The sequence below is a fragment of the Hetaerina americana genome, unplaced genomic scaffold (assembly GCF_022747635.1).
Source record: "Hetaerina americana unplaced genomic scaffold, ioHetAmer1.1.p SCAF_6, whole genome shotgun sequence".
NCBI lineage: Eukaryota > Metazoa > Arthropoda > Insecta > Odonata > Calopterygidae > Hetaerina > Hetaerina americana.
In genome coordinates, this window is record NW_027287205.1 from 5,130,312 (window position 1) to 5,145,027 (window position 14,716).

A 14,716-nucleotide genomic window follows, 5' to 3' on the forward strand; every position below is an offset into this window, starting at 1 on the left:
AGCTGTGGCCCTCATTTGTGATTCTTACAAAATAAGGTATGTCAGTATTTGCCGTCCATACATGATTTTTCCATATTAATTGCATCATTAAACCCAAAAACAACTATCCAACATTAATAGATAGGTTTGTGCGATAATGATTAATCATGGTTAATTGCTGTAATATTCACAATAATTATTGTAAGAAATTACACTGGAGATTAAAGCATTTTTTTCCATCTGGTTATTATAATCACAAAAAAACAACACTGGGTAAAAGCAATAACACAGGGGAAATAGAGGAGTTCAAAACAGTGAAATGGAAGGAAATAAATGGATACAGGGTTGCAATCGTGAATATCACGGGACCGGCTGAAATTTTAGGCAATTCTAGAGTTATTTTTCTTTAATACTTTCTCAGCATCAGAATCTCAATGTTCTACATAATCACTCCCAGCAATTAGAATACACTGATGTCAACGATGACCATGGACTTACATAAAAGGCGGTGAATGCTCCAGAGACATACCTATGGTGTACATGCACACTGGATCCAGAATAGCAAAAGAAATTTGAAATTTGCCAAACAGAAGTATTCCATGTTATAGCCCTAACACTTCCCTCAACTGAAACAAAGCACTCGGCCCTTTTTATTTGATCACCACCCTCAGAAAGGATGGCACAAGCTTGCACGCCAGCCGTGGAATGCTTCATGATAGGATGGCTCACTTCAAAGTACGGCTGGTTCCTTGGAACAGCTTTGCTTCTACAGACTCAAGAGATCTGTGCATTTTGAGCATGTACGACACAAGTGCTTCTTAGTTCACACACCAAAAAGCAGCATACTTGGTCATGCGAAAAAGCTAAATCTGTTCAACACCACAGCACGTTTTTTTCATTTGAGAACCAATTGGAGCAAGTGCAACTTTGACCAGTCCATATTTAGGATCGGATTAATACAGTGGCTAACGTACTAGCTTCTCACCGAGTTCGAATCCCAGAGGCGGCAGATATCTCTCAGTGGTATCCCAAACCCTAATTGAGATGCTTTGTGAAAGGCTTTTGGAGTGAGTATGTTGGCCATCGGATGGGACGTTAAGCTGCAGACCCCTTGGTGCCTTTCCTTATTAAGAGTAAGCTAATGCTGACGCCAGGTTTCTCTCCACGCTTCCTCCTTTCCCATTCGTCCCTAATGGCACCAATGACCTCAACTGTCAGTCGCTCCCTCTAAATACTGCTACTACCAGTGCATGTTTTCACAAAATCAGCCAGAAACAACCACTATTTGCAAATACCCACTTTCCCTTCCATTTTCCTAAATTACCACTACGTACATATATATTGATAAAAAAAAGTATACATGTCCACAATTGACACATCCAAATAGAGCTTACCGACCTAATGAAAGCTGAAAGTTATAAATGAAAATATATTTCACACACAACTAATGCCAATGGACTGATCAGTTTCCACTTTGTACCACTGTATGGCTTACATCTCTTTCCATCAAGATTTATTAACGAGATTGATAACTATCTTTAAGATGTATTTAAGAGGAATAAAATGCAATATTTTAGAAAATATACTAACTCTATAGAGTCAGCGAAAAAGTACTCATGTCATACAATTATGGCCGTGAGAACTGCGATCCTCAACTACCCTTCTAAGATATCAATGAAATTCCAGGAGGACACAGTCCCCCTCCCCACTCACTTGCTCTATGGGATATATCATCCATAACACATAACCCCCAACACCTCTCACAGCGTGCCATGTCCAAAGCCAGAAGAACTCTCTTCAAGCTCATGAAAACTCCAAGTGATCAGATCGACCTGACAGGCCTGACTCTGGCCCGTCGCGGCCTCTCATGGGGAAAATTGATCCCAAAACTGAGGCAACACATCTGGTCTGCAGACATATTGACAGCTGTCAAGCTAGCCACCGGATCGGATACATTTCCTGCACATATACACACATTTGCTCCTTATAATAACATCAATTTTAACATGATATTCAAAACTATTATCTGCTATCATGGCTACATAGATGAAAGTTACACTGAAAGGTAAAGATAGATAAATTCATCTTTTCTAAAATACCAGGTGTACAAGAATGAAATGTGGATTTCAGACTCGGATGGTGCACCTATGCAGTTTGTGATATAAAGATTTGACACTTTTGCCATTTGTTGTGCCATGAACAAGTGTCAGACATGCACGAGTGATAAATTGAAGAAAAGTTGTGTTGCTGTGTTCAATTTGTCAAAATTTATAAAAAAACATAGAGTATTCACCGGCAGCATTAACTTTTCGTTTTCAATTGAAGAAAATTACAGCTGAATCATACGGATTACTTCGAGAAGGTCATGGTGAACATGCTTTATCGCAAGACATGTGTGAACGATGGTTTTGGCATTTCAAAAGTGGTGTTGATGTTCCAGACAAGAAACACAGCCAAAAAGGTACGAAGATGTGGAATTGCAAGCATTGCTGGAGGAAGATGATTCACAAACACAACTCGCAGAGCAATTGAGCACTGGCCAACAAGCTGTTTCCATTTGCCTAAAAGAGATGGGAAAGATTCAGAAGACCAGCAGAGGGGCACCACATGAGTTGGAAAACAGGCAGACGGAGAGGTGCCCTTCTCCCGCCTGCCTCTCAACAACACACGTGACATTTTGTTCGCACAATACAAAAGGAAGTTGTTTCTGCATCGTATCATTACAAGGAATGAAAGGTGGATTTATTTTGAGAATCCCAAGCGCAAGTCATCATGGCAATTGAAAAGCACTTTAAAGAGAGAGTTCAAGAGTTCTGGAAACCGTTTGTGAGTAAACGGGTGGCACCCAAAATATGGTAGTAAAATATGGTGCACCATCCAGATCACCACAAGACTGATTCGCTTTGGTGGAAAGGTCTCTGTTTGGTTGCACCAGGATGGTGTGGTCCATAATGAGCTGATAAAACCTGGTATATACTGAACGCTACCAAAACATTTGTTTGATTTGAACCATTTACTGCTTGAAAAAAAGACCAGAATACCAAAAGAGGCAACGCTAGGTCTTTCTTCTCCATGGCAATGATCCATAACACACGGCAAAACTGTTTCGGGACACTTTGGAAGCACTCAACTGGGAAATTCTACCCCATACAGCTCACTCACCAGACTCCACACCTTCTGATTACTACTTGCTTGCATCGATGGGTCACGCTATAGCTGACTAGAAGCACTTTGGTTGGTACAAAGACGTGAAAAATGGCTCGATGAATGGTTCTTGGCAAAAGGGAGCAATTTTTACTGGTGCGGTATCCACAAATTGCCCGAAAGTTGGGAAAAATGTCTAACTAATGGATCAATACTTTCATTAAGGCTATTTTAATGAATCTTCAGAATTTTTTGGGGAAAAATATCCATATTTCATACTTGCACACATGGTTTAAATTAGCATTTGAACCTGACAAGAAAAATTCTCACAATTTCCCTACACGTTTGAAATTGAAAGGTGATAGAAAGATGCAATTTCCCATTTAAGGATCCCCCAAAAGCAAAAAAAAAATATGAATATTTTTAAAAAAAAGTTACCCAGAGTTTGCAACATTATGCTCATGCACTGTGAAGAGTACACTACACTACTAAACATGGTAACTCAGACGTGCTGCAGTGGAGAACAAGGGTTTCCGATAATCAAAGATAAACCTTGAGCCAAAGCCTCCTCACTAAAAATTCAGAAATTTGAAATGAGAGTTACGCTGTTTTGATTTTTTTACTGCCAATTAAAATTTCTTTTCAATTGTAAACCTTGGTTCCTAGCAAGGAAAGGAACAAGGAGCCACACTTGAGAGCAGAGATTATTGGTACTAGTTCACATGGAGGGAACACTTGTCTGGTGACAGAGGAAAATAATGAGTAAACATGCTCGGCAAATTTCAACCCGCACATATACCTAGGACTTAAGAGGAAATTACGGCATGGGAAATGCCATACAGGTGACTTTATTTGCATTATTTTATGACCCCTGCCTGCTTAAAAACAAAACTAGTCAGGGAAACACATGATAGGATTTCAACTGCATGTTTTATGGTGTCTACACTAAATTTTACGACAAAAATTTCATTATGATTCTACCATTTTCAGTAAATTTCTTCTTACCCATTGCATTTTATTTTTCCTGTTAAAGATTGGTGACAGAGTATTAAATTCATAAAAATCAGCACAAAACACATATGTAAGGTCTATTGCATGTTAACACAAACATTTAAAAAGTCCTGGAAAGATACAAAATTTATGTTTTAACAGAGGAAAGAGGGACACAATGATGCTGAGACTTAAGTGAATCTATGTTTTCTTTTACGCCACAGAAAAAAAGAGAAATCAATAGCAACTTATCATGTGGAGTTCTACCATTTAATGGGTTTCCTAAATGAGTTCCTCTATTTCATAATATGAGGGTGATTCAAGTAAAATCCTAGAAAGTGCACTGCAATTTCAAAATGGTATCCCACTCTCCTGTTTGCTAGCAGTAACGATGGCCATGGTTTGATGAGTGTCCCGCAGTTAGCAGCACAATGCCAGAAAGCAATATTGAGCCGGGACAATAGTGTAAACATGGGAGCCACATTTGCAACATGCACCGCCGAGGAAAAGGACTCTCATTTTTTTATTCAGTAGTTAAGCTGAGAGATACCGAAATTCATCAATGAATAGAAGTTGGTGATTCATATCTGTCACTTTCAATGATTTCCCATGTAAACTAGGCATGTTCCTAATAGGCACTGGGTACTTCTCCAAGAGTCTCCCATTGACAAGGTCAGCCACACCAAGTGTTAACGCCAGTCGCCTTAGAAGGCAGTTGAAGTACAGGTATTTTTACATATATCACGAACTTTAAAAATTCTAGAATATTTCTATTTGCACAACATGGAGAGTACATACAAAAATAATATTCCTGAGAATCTTTTGTATCCAAGAAATTAAGAGGTTAAAAAAATGTTTCAGTTTTCATTTGACTCTCCCCAATACAATAAAATAGAAAATAGTGAAGTGATAGGAACCTAATAATTATTGACAAAATTTGTTTCAGAATTACACACAGCAAGAATTAATAAAGTCATAACTTATTAAGTATCACGCTGAATAATTTCATATTATTTTATCCTTGAATTATTCACAAACATGAACAATTGCATACTGGTATAGAAGTTTGAAATGACACCGGAATCCATTTCCATTTAGATTCAAATGAACAGAGAAAGATTTTTGACATTTACAACGACACACACAAAGGGACTTCTGTTAATGATCAAGATATTTCTCATTTCAGCAAGTACTTCAACAAATATAACAATTATTATCAAAACCTTAATTTTTAGCAAAGCACTTCCTTCTGCACATATAACGGAAGCCTATTCTTCTTACAGCCTCCATCTTTTTTGGATCATATATCATACTCCATTGCACGCAATCTCCAGAAAAAATTCTAATATTTAAGAAAGACTGTGAGTGTTGATGGTATCGGTAAAATGTTACCAAGGTGTCAATTAAGTGTCATGGAAATAAGTCAATAACAGAGGGCATTTGAGCTATTTTTTAGCCCCTAAAAGAGTCGGGACAGAACCAATAAAAAGGAACTAGAATCCTCAAATCCACTTGCCCTCACCAGAGCACTGAGTGAGCACTAAGCATTAAACAATATATTTTTAAAATAATTTCCAAATTCCCTTGCATCAGTCAACTTTTATTGAAAACCTTTTCAAGGTTTACAGCTTGTATTGAAGAAACAACGCAATATGCGCTTACCACATTGAGCAAAAAATCTGATTGCTTACAGCTTTTAATCTATATTATCCAACTAACATGCAAGGCACACTATTACTTTATGGAAGGTCTCGTCCTCCCGCCATAAATCAAATGCCATAACTCTTATCTGGTACACAATTGAGCAGTGTCATACCCATTTCCTTGCCTCGGGGGCGGCTGGTGGTGGCTGTTGGGTGAATGCGATGGGGGCGGGGGTGGCGGCTGGCCCATGGCACTCATCACTGGCATTCCACTCAGCTACAATGCGTGTGAGGCAGAGGAAAAGACTTAGGTGAGGACTCTTTTGGGAGAATCAACCTGACAAAAAACTGAAAACTTTTCCAACAAATATGGGAACTACATGGGTGGTCTGAAAAGTTTCCGACCTAACAAAGATACAAGACATTTTTTCTGAAATTTTCTAAAATTTTTGAGGTGGGAAACTTTTCTGACCACCCTCGTATTTACATGGAACAGAGATCACTAATTGAGAGAAATTATAGAATCAATCAGAACGTATTTGCTTGTTTTGTAGATTTTGAAAAGGAGTTTGATAGAGTGAATTAGGAAAAAATAATGAGTATACTCCAGGAAGTAGGAATAGATTGGTGAGACAGGAGGCTAATCCACAACCTGTACATGTCTCAGAATCCTTGGGTTCGAGTAAGGAACGAGGAGTCAGGATGGGCAGTGTTAGGAAAAGGAGTAAAGCAGGGTTGCCCATTATCACAGTTGCTGTTCAACCTGTATGCAGAGGAAATGATTAAAGAGGCATGGGAAGAACTGGAGGTAGGAATGAAAGTCAAAGGGGGATTTGTGAAATCACTTAGGTTTGCTGATGACCAAGCTTTAGTTTATCACTCAGCCAAAGGGTTGCAAGAGTTGCTGAGTGAATTGGAAATTCAGTGCGACAGGTATGGGATGAGAATCAATATTAATAAAACAAAGGTTATGTGATTTTCTAGAAAGAAAAAGGCTAAGCTAAACATTTAAATAGGAGGACAAAAACTTGAGCAGGTAGAACAGTTTACATATCTACCAAGCACCAAAATGGCCATAGTAGTGGGGATGTAAGGAGAAAAATTGCACTGGGCAAAGAGGCTGTCACAATGAGGAGGGTGTTGATGTCAGGTACCTTAAGTAAGGATGTTAAGGAAAAACTTGTGAAAACGTTGATATGAAGCATAGCATAAATGGCACAGAAACATGGTCACTGAAGCGAGACGATAGAGGTAGATTGGAGGCTTTTGAAAGGTGGGTGTGGAGAAGGTAAAATGGGCCTTAAGGAAAACAAATGAGGAAGTGCTGATGTATGGTGGGCAAAGTGAGGGGATTGTTGGGAGAAATCCGAGGGAGGTAGGAAAAATGGATGAAAAGCATATTGATCAGCAGTTTGATTTTGAAGACTGTCAAAGACAGAAGAATGTTAGGCAAACGAGGAAAGGGCAGGAATAGGATACGGATGTAGGACGGGATGAAGGGAGGAAGAACGTACAAAGATATAAAGCGAGAATTGTTGTATGGTGGGCAGTGGGGTTGTGTTTTGTCAGGAGATATTTATTTGGTGGCCGTGTCTAAACAAAACCTACCTTAACTAGTGGATTACCTAAAAAAATATATAGAAAATTGAAGAAATGGGAGCTCATAATGCTTTCAAGGGTGGTCTGAAAAGTTCTCGGCCTTGCCTATAGATGGCATCACTACTCGCATGACTTTTTTCCTATCGTGTTGAAACAACTGTCAGCAGATGCCATGCAAAATTGCAGACCCTTCCATCCAGTAGTTCACTGTAGTCAGTCATTTGAATCAGTTGTGGTGCATGTATTGTTTGAAATAGAAAGAAATCGAATGCCATGCAGTGAAAAAATTCTTTGGAAAAGAAATTTCAATGTCAACCTAAATTCATTCGAGGATTGTAAGTGCGTGGGGACCCCTCTCCTTTCATGTCCACTATGAAGAAATGGACAGGCGAGATGGCGGTCAAAGCCTTCAAGATCATCATCCACGTGATGGATATATGAAAAGTACAACTTCATTGGAAATCATTGAAAAAGTGCACAATATGATTTTGAAAAATCAGTAGACAGAGGTGCACGAAATTGTAAATACTGTAGCGATATCTAAAGAATATATCCATTACATTCTGTGAAAGGAATTGTGAATGACAAAGTTTGGCACAATATGGGTGCCGCCCGTACTCACAGTGGATTAAAAATACATTTGGAAGGCACTTTCCAAAGAGTGCTTTAAAGGTATTGGCATTGGTTTTTTGGAATGCCAGAGCAATTCTGTATATTGACTATCATGAAAAGAGTAAAGCAATACCTGGGGAAAGCTGTTCTATCCTTCCCACAAAACCGGACTCAAAAATTCACGGAAGTTGATCCAGCTTGCAGGGGAGAAAACCATTTTCCAGCAGACCAATGCACCTGCCCACCAAAGTGCCTCGACGATGGAAAAACTGAGTGATTTGCACATTAGGGGTGTGCACATCCACCCAATTCCCAGAATTTGGCTCCCTTGGACCTCCTCCCACCCATCCCGAAACCTTCCTCACTGGCCAACGTTTTTCATCCAATCAAGAAGTGATTGGATGGCAGCACTTGAGGAGGAACACTACACAGGCGAAATAATGGCACTGGAACACTGCTAGATGAAACGCGTTAACATTAAAGGTGATCAAGTTGAAAGGGAAACTCCCTTGAAATCATAAATTGTCATTTTCATCATCAGACGAAGAACTTTTCAGATCATCCTCAAATAGAACTCAAGAAGTCCAATCATGACCATGGAGTAGAATTGTGCATGTCTATGATATAATTAACAAAGCATTTTAGAAATACTATAGAAATCAGTTTTCATTAAACTGAATACAGCTTGCAGGTGATAGCCAAGGAGTATAGAAAAAAAAACTTTAGCAGAAGAATTAAATCATCTTAGGGAGGGGAGGGGGAGAAGGAATGATGCAAAAACGCACACCAGTAACTGATTTTTTGAAAGTTATATTGCGTCTTGGAAACAAGCTCCATTAAATTCTGTGGTGTCTGCTAAAAATGCATTTAACTACAAATTATTCGAACTTCCATGGAAATATTTCTGTTGATTCCAGCAGACATCCCCATGGTGACTCACCTGATAGGGATACGCACTGATGGGCATTGAATTGTTGAGCTGAAGGGTCTGGTTCGAGGGGATACTCATGAATCCATGCTGCATGCTGACGCCACTGTTGTTGTTGGCCTGTGGCTGCCCCGAGAGCGATGGCATGGGCACGGGTTGCGGGTGATGTGGACCCATTGGAGGTGGATGCATCGTCATTGCCATAGGAGGCATTGCCATTCCCATGCCGCCCACCCCTGGTTGCTGCTGCGCTTGTTGCTGCGGTATATACATTTGCTGCAATGGCAACAGGAGGGCACCCATCGTTAGCTATCGTGCCGACCACGCAAGGTTTCCTCCTCAACAAGGAACGAGACATGTGCCAAGGGCATTGCAGGCAGAAGCGTGGACGGAACACCCAGATCGCAGACCTTTTGCCACTTTCGGGAGACGATGAATTAAGAGGGCACGTGCCTGACACTTGACAAACTTGATCAGCGGTGTGCGCCCAGCCTCTGCATTTCAAGAGGCAGCACGCACGGGGAATGGCAACAAGGACTCGAGATCAATTTCCCCTTCTCTCATTCCTTCACTCTACTCTTAACTCCAAATGCAACTTCGCTTCGCAGACTAATTCAAACAAATTCATGAATGCATTTACCCAAAAGAGAACAAATCGATGCACGTTAAGTAAATTTGAAATGATAAGTTGAAAAATGAGAAAATCCAATGAACATCATTACATGGTTAATTTTTTTTGCAAAAATTATAACTCATTAGATGCAAAAAACAAAAGACAAAAACAACCCAGCACTATACTGTGAAAAGCTGGCACACATTCCGCTATTAAAACAGCTTGCTCCAAATTTTTATGACCCATGAAATATTAAAAAAGAATTACGTCAAATACGAGGTTTAGCCAAACAGTTAAAAGTAAATAATCGCCCATCTTCAAGTTGCCACGCGGAGACCTTTGTTTATTTATTGGTAGTTACAATTTTACCAGGGATTAATTAAAAAAATCAATTAGTAAGCTCATAAACAATTATGGCAGACCACATCATATGCAAAATAAAGTTTTTAAATTGAGCCACAAAAAGTTTATAAAAAAATCACTACAATCTTCAAAAACAAACTTATACATACCGCCATATAAAGAGGTCAAAAATTTATGGCATGCAGTCCTTCACAGCCATGATGGGAGCAACGTTTTGGCACGTAACTTTAGTTCAAATTTATTCAAACAGGAAATCATTTAAATTAAAATTTAAACCTAGTAAATATCAATTAAAAAGTGACACATTATTAGATGCCACTTAAAATATTTGTTATACATTTTACTTGAACCTTAAAAAATAGATTTACGCTGAGATATGGAGATGATAGGCACAAAGTTGAACTATGACCAATAATAGCAATGGCCTTTTTCCTGATGAGAAGAGTGCAAATTGTTTTTATAATTATCAGAGTGGCCACTCATTTTCTAAATTCAAATTTCTTACTTCTTCCGGATGAACATGTCTCATGACATCTTTTTCCTAAATATTCTCTCTCCCAAGTACTTACTCCATGGAATCCAATAAGAGACTTTTCTCAAGAACCATTCCTCATCTCTGTGGGTTCCAATGGCATCACCACAGTCACCTCCATTAAACAGCATTGATTTCTGACTGGGTATGCATAAGCCGTCACTCTGCTGAACACAAAGCGGGCTCACAAATGAAAGCAACATGATTTTCATCAGGTATTCCCAATTATCATTAATAAATTCAAGCCCTTTTCCAATTTATTCCTGATATTATAATAATAATAAAGAATTGGGCAATCTCTGGCTTGTTAGCAAATACCTGATTTTTCTGAATGGCCACACTGATCACGATATCTACGGGCACACAAACAAAATAAACAAAAAAAATGATAAAAATGACATACGTTGAAGAAATTAAATTTGTCATCGATCCCTATAACCTCATGTAAACGTTGATTCTGGCAAACCAACTTTTCTCGTACAATTGCATTTCATGAGTGAATTTTCAGAAAATCACGGTGCAATTTGATTTTTTTCCATAATTAAAATTTAAAAAAGCATTTTTCTAAACAAAAGATGAAATTTTGAGCTAACACTTCACGCAGTGAGGTGGAGTTTTTGGTCATATAGCTGATGCAGAAACTTAAAATGCTGCTCCAAAGAAAGTGGAGCCAAAACCAAAATGATAAACTGTGGGAAGTGCTCAACGCTTTGAGCTTGGATGCAGTGAGTGAGAAAACCAAAGGGGTCATAGACAGAGGAGGGTCATAGATTCCGACCCATCCATCGAAACTATTTGCTGGACTCGAATCAGTTGGCCATACCTGGAATGTGGGCAAGTGCTGCGGTTGAAGGTGGCCAGATGGTGGTTGCTGGTTTGCGGGAGGAGGGGGCAAAGGCGGAGGGGGAGGGGTCTGGGCCAGGGACTGTTGCTGGCCCGGCGGCTGCTGCTGCGAAGGGGGCGGAGGGGGTGGGGGGCCCCCTGCACCCCCCTGCTGGTGCCCTGGAGGTTGAACTTGCTGCGCCGTTGCCTGGTGATGATGCTGGGGGGAGCTGACGGGGGCTTGCGTGAAGACCATTTGGCCGGGTGACACAAGCAACGTTCCCTGCATGGTCTACGAACACGAGCAAGCACACACACAAGAGCCAAGATTAGGAGGGATGTGGGGGCATGGCGTGCGTCGTTTCATGCTTGAGGGGGTCATTTGAAGGAGGGGGGCAGAGGGAGGGAGAGAGGCCTTGATACCACACACATGTTAACAGAGTGGAATTCATGTGATGATGATACGAGATGTAATTCAAAGCAGTGAGCATATTAATTTGCTGAAGTTGCAAGCAAGAAAAGCCCGATGAGATTACAGTGACACCTCCCAATAGGGAGCACAGCTATTGTTCAGTTTTGGGAAGCATCAACTCTAGAGTGCTAGAATTATGCACATACCCCAAACATTTCACAGGAATGAACATTTAAAGACTGACTTTCCTACCTTCACCATTCATTGTTCACGGCTGAATTTTTGATAACTGTCTCCCCTCTGGACAAAAATGTTTCCTTTCCGTCAGGAAGACTGATTAAAGGTATATTCTACTGCTTCAGGCTTCACTTAGTGAAAGTATTTACTATCCATACTAAAAGACTTAGTACTTTTCGGCCAACTATTATTAGGAGGCACAAATGCATTTCCCCGACTTGTGGCATTATCAGGTACCTGATGATGCCGCAAGTCGGTGAAACACATTGTACCTCATAATAAAAATCTGTGGAAAAGTACAAAGTCTTTTGGTATGGATCACTGATAAAAGGGAGCAGAGATATTCCCACATACCAGGACCATATGATAAGTACCCATGTTCTACAACAGATAGTGCCCCTATCTCAATATCTGCACACCATAGTTAAACGCCAACTTTTGAGAGATACCACAAACATTTCAGAGAGATTTATCAATTAGTTTTGATGCTGGATAGAATTTGGCCAGTTTTGTTTGTCTGCAACCATGGAAAGAGAGAAACATCAGTCAGCGATTTGATGACCTTTTTGAGTGAGAAGGCATACAAGGAAATCAAAGTGTATTGCAAGCCATTTAAAAGCACTATGCCCCTCTCACATGAATGCCATCAGATATTGGTTCCTTGAATTCTACAGAACGGCAGAACATCCATTTTTGATGAAGAGCACCCAGGCCATCCAAATGAGATGACTGCCAAGGATATGCTCAACAAAATCCATGAAATCGAGTCAGCACACTGCCAGTTGAGGATCAGAGAGATTGCTGACACCGGAAACATCACAATCAGAAGCATACAAAAAGGCCTACATGAAAATAACGGGAAGGAGAAAGTATTCCATGAGGTGGGAGCTACAGGGTTCGTCCGGAAAATAAGTGTACTGACTCCTGGGCTGGGTGCGCCGCTCCAGGCGCGCCCAGCACCGCTCTGACGGGCTGCGATTGGATGGGGGTATGTTGGCAAGCGACGCTGAAAAAGGCAGTCGGCTCTGAGCTGTGGTGTAGTGAGGAGCTCTGTTAACGCGAACCTCCACGCTCGACCCACGTCACGGAACGCGATGCCGAAGCAGCGTTATTCCATCAAATTTGCGGTAAAGCTTGGGAAATCGTCTACCGAAACTGTCGGTGTGATTAACCAGGCTTACGGGGAGTCAGCCATGTCCAGAAACATGATCTTTCGGTGGCACAAGATGTTCGTGGAGGGCAGAGAAGAGGTCGACGACGAGTCTTCGAGAGGTTCCCGATGATGCCTTCCCGGGAGCGTTCCAGGAATGGGAACGCCGCTGGAACAAGTGTATCGACTCACAAGGGTCCTATTTTGAGGAATATTAGCTTAAGATATGTAAAAGTGTAATAAATTTTTTTTCCTGAGCTCAGTACACTTATTTTCCGGACGAACCCTGAATGTTTGCTCACAGCGGAACTGCTTTCACATACTAAAGTGCAATCTGAATAATAGGTTTGACATTTATTGACTGCTGAAAAACATGAATCCAAAAATATAGGCCAGAAATAAAAGGACAGGCTAAACGGAGGACTTTGGTGAGCAGACCTGCTACTAAGCAGGCAGAAACAGTTTCAACAGAAAACTCGTGGGCATCATTTTGGGAGTTGCAAGGCATCACCTTCACCGACTACTTGGAGAATGGATGGGCGATCATGGAGCAGTATAATGCAGTGATTAAACCAATAAAACACTGAGTTGGTGGGAAAATGGCACCACTTCATGGAGAAAATTATGCTTTTTCACCATGACAAAGCATCATCTCACTCGTCTGCAACAGCAGCCGCAAAACTGGTCAAATTACAAGACAAATTGCCCCCTTGCCTACCCTCTTCCTAAAATTTGGCCCCCTTAGACTTCTTTTTCTTTCCAAAGGTAAAAAAAATTGCTCGGTGGAAAGCAGTTCATGTCATATGCAGAAGATATTGCCCATAAGAACATATATTTTGGAATTCAACAAATCAGCCTTTTTTGATGGCTTGCAAAAGTTGGAATACCATTGGCCTAAGTATATCGAGCTGAAAGAAAACTATGTGGGAGAAATGAATAAAAATATTTAAAAAAATGAATGTCCCTTTCTAACACTGGTACTTATCATACAGCTCTCGTAGGTGACTTAATTCTAACCATAAACATTTGAGGCATTTCCTCTAGGAACTGCTGAAGTAGATATTTTGAATTTATCAGCAAATTTACAAGGGTTTATTGGGAAAGGTGTACATAGTCCCCTAAAGATAAGGAGCAATAAGTTCTAAGGTGTGTCCAGTACTTAGGGTCTAATAATTAATTAGAGGTCTTAGTTCCATACACATCCACAATACATGTAGTGCCAGTTAATAATAAAAATCATTTATTGGAACGTGTTCTCTATTAGGAGATGTTGCAGGAAGTTACTCTGTATATGATAGATAATCCATGTGTGCTTCCCTCATGGAAAGTTCTCCATTCAACTCTAGGATCCAGAGGTAGTACACGTTAACAAAAAAAAGTTTTATCCTGACCAAAAATTCTGGAGCAGGTACTTAACTCATCTGATCTAAATCTATCTGATGGCTAATGCAGAAAATACATAAAATAGCCACCAGGATAGAAATTGCTTAATTTTTTCACCAAGAACTTACTGAAGCAGTACCTAGTTTTTCAAAAAAATTTGTTAAAAAGTCTGTGCGAAACTAAATATGACATTATATAGAGCCCGTCATCTTTGCCTAAGTCAAATTGATATACAGAATAATTAGCTAGGCACTGTCCCTTTCTACCTTCATAATTACAAAGATCATTGTGCAAAAACAACCTTCAGTA

The 14,716-nt window shown here is 40.2% G+C and overlaps 1 protein-coding gene across 4 annotated transcripts in view; it reads right to left on the reverse strand.

Moving 5' to 3' along the window:
* The window catches only part of LOC139695049 (KH homology domain-containing protein 4-like), a 102,608-nt gene that overhangs the window by 25,205 nt on the left and 62,687 nt on the right, over positions 1–14,716 (reverse strand). For 3 of the 4 annotated variants that reach the window (XM_071593650.1, XM_071593651.1, XM_071593649.1), the window contains 3 exons: positions 11,227–11,517; positions 8,908–9,171; positions 5,930–6,033 (listed from right to left, as the gene is read on the reverse strand). In XM_071593650.1, coding sequence (XP_071449751.1) covers positions 5,930–6,033; positions 8,908–9,171; positions 11,227–11,517 — 659 coding nt within the window. The remainder of the gene's footprint in view (positions 1–5,929; positions 6,034–8,907; positions 9,172–11,226; positions 11,518–14,716) is intronic. The other variant, XM_071593652.1, reaches the window with a different exon arrangement.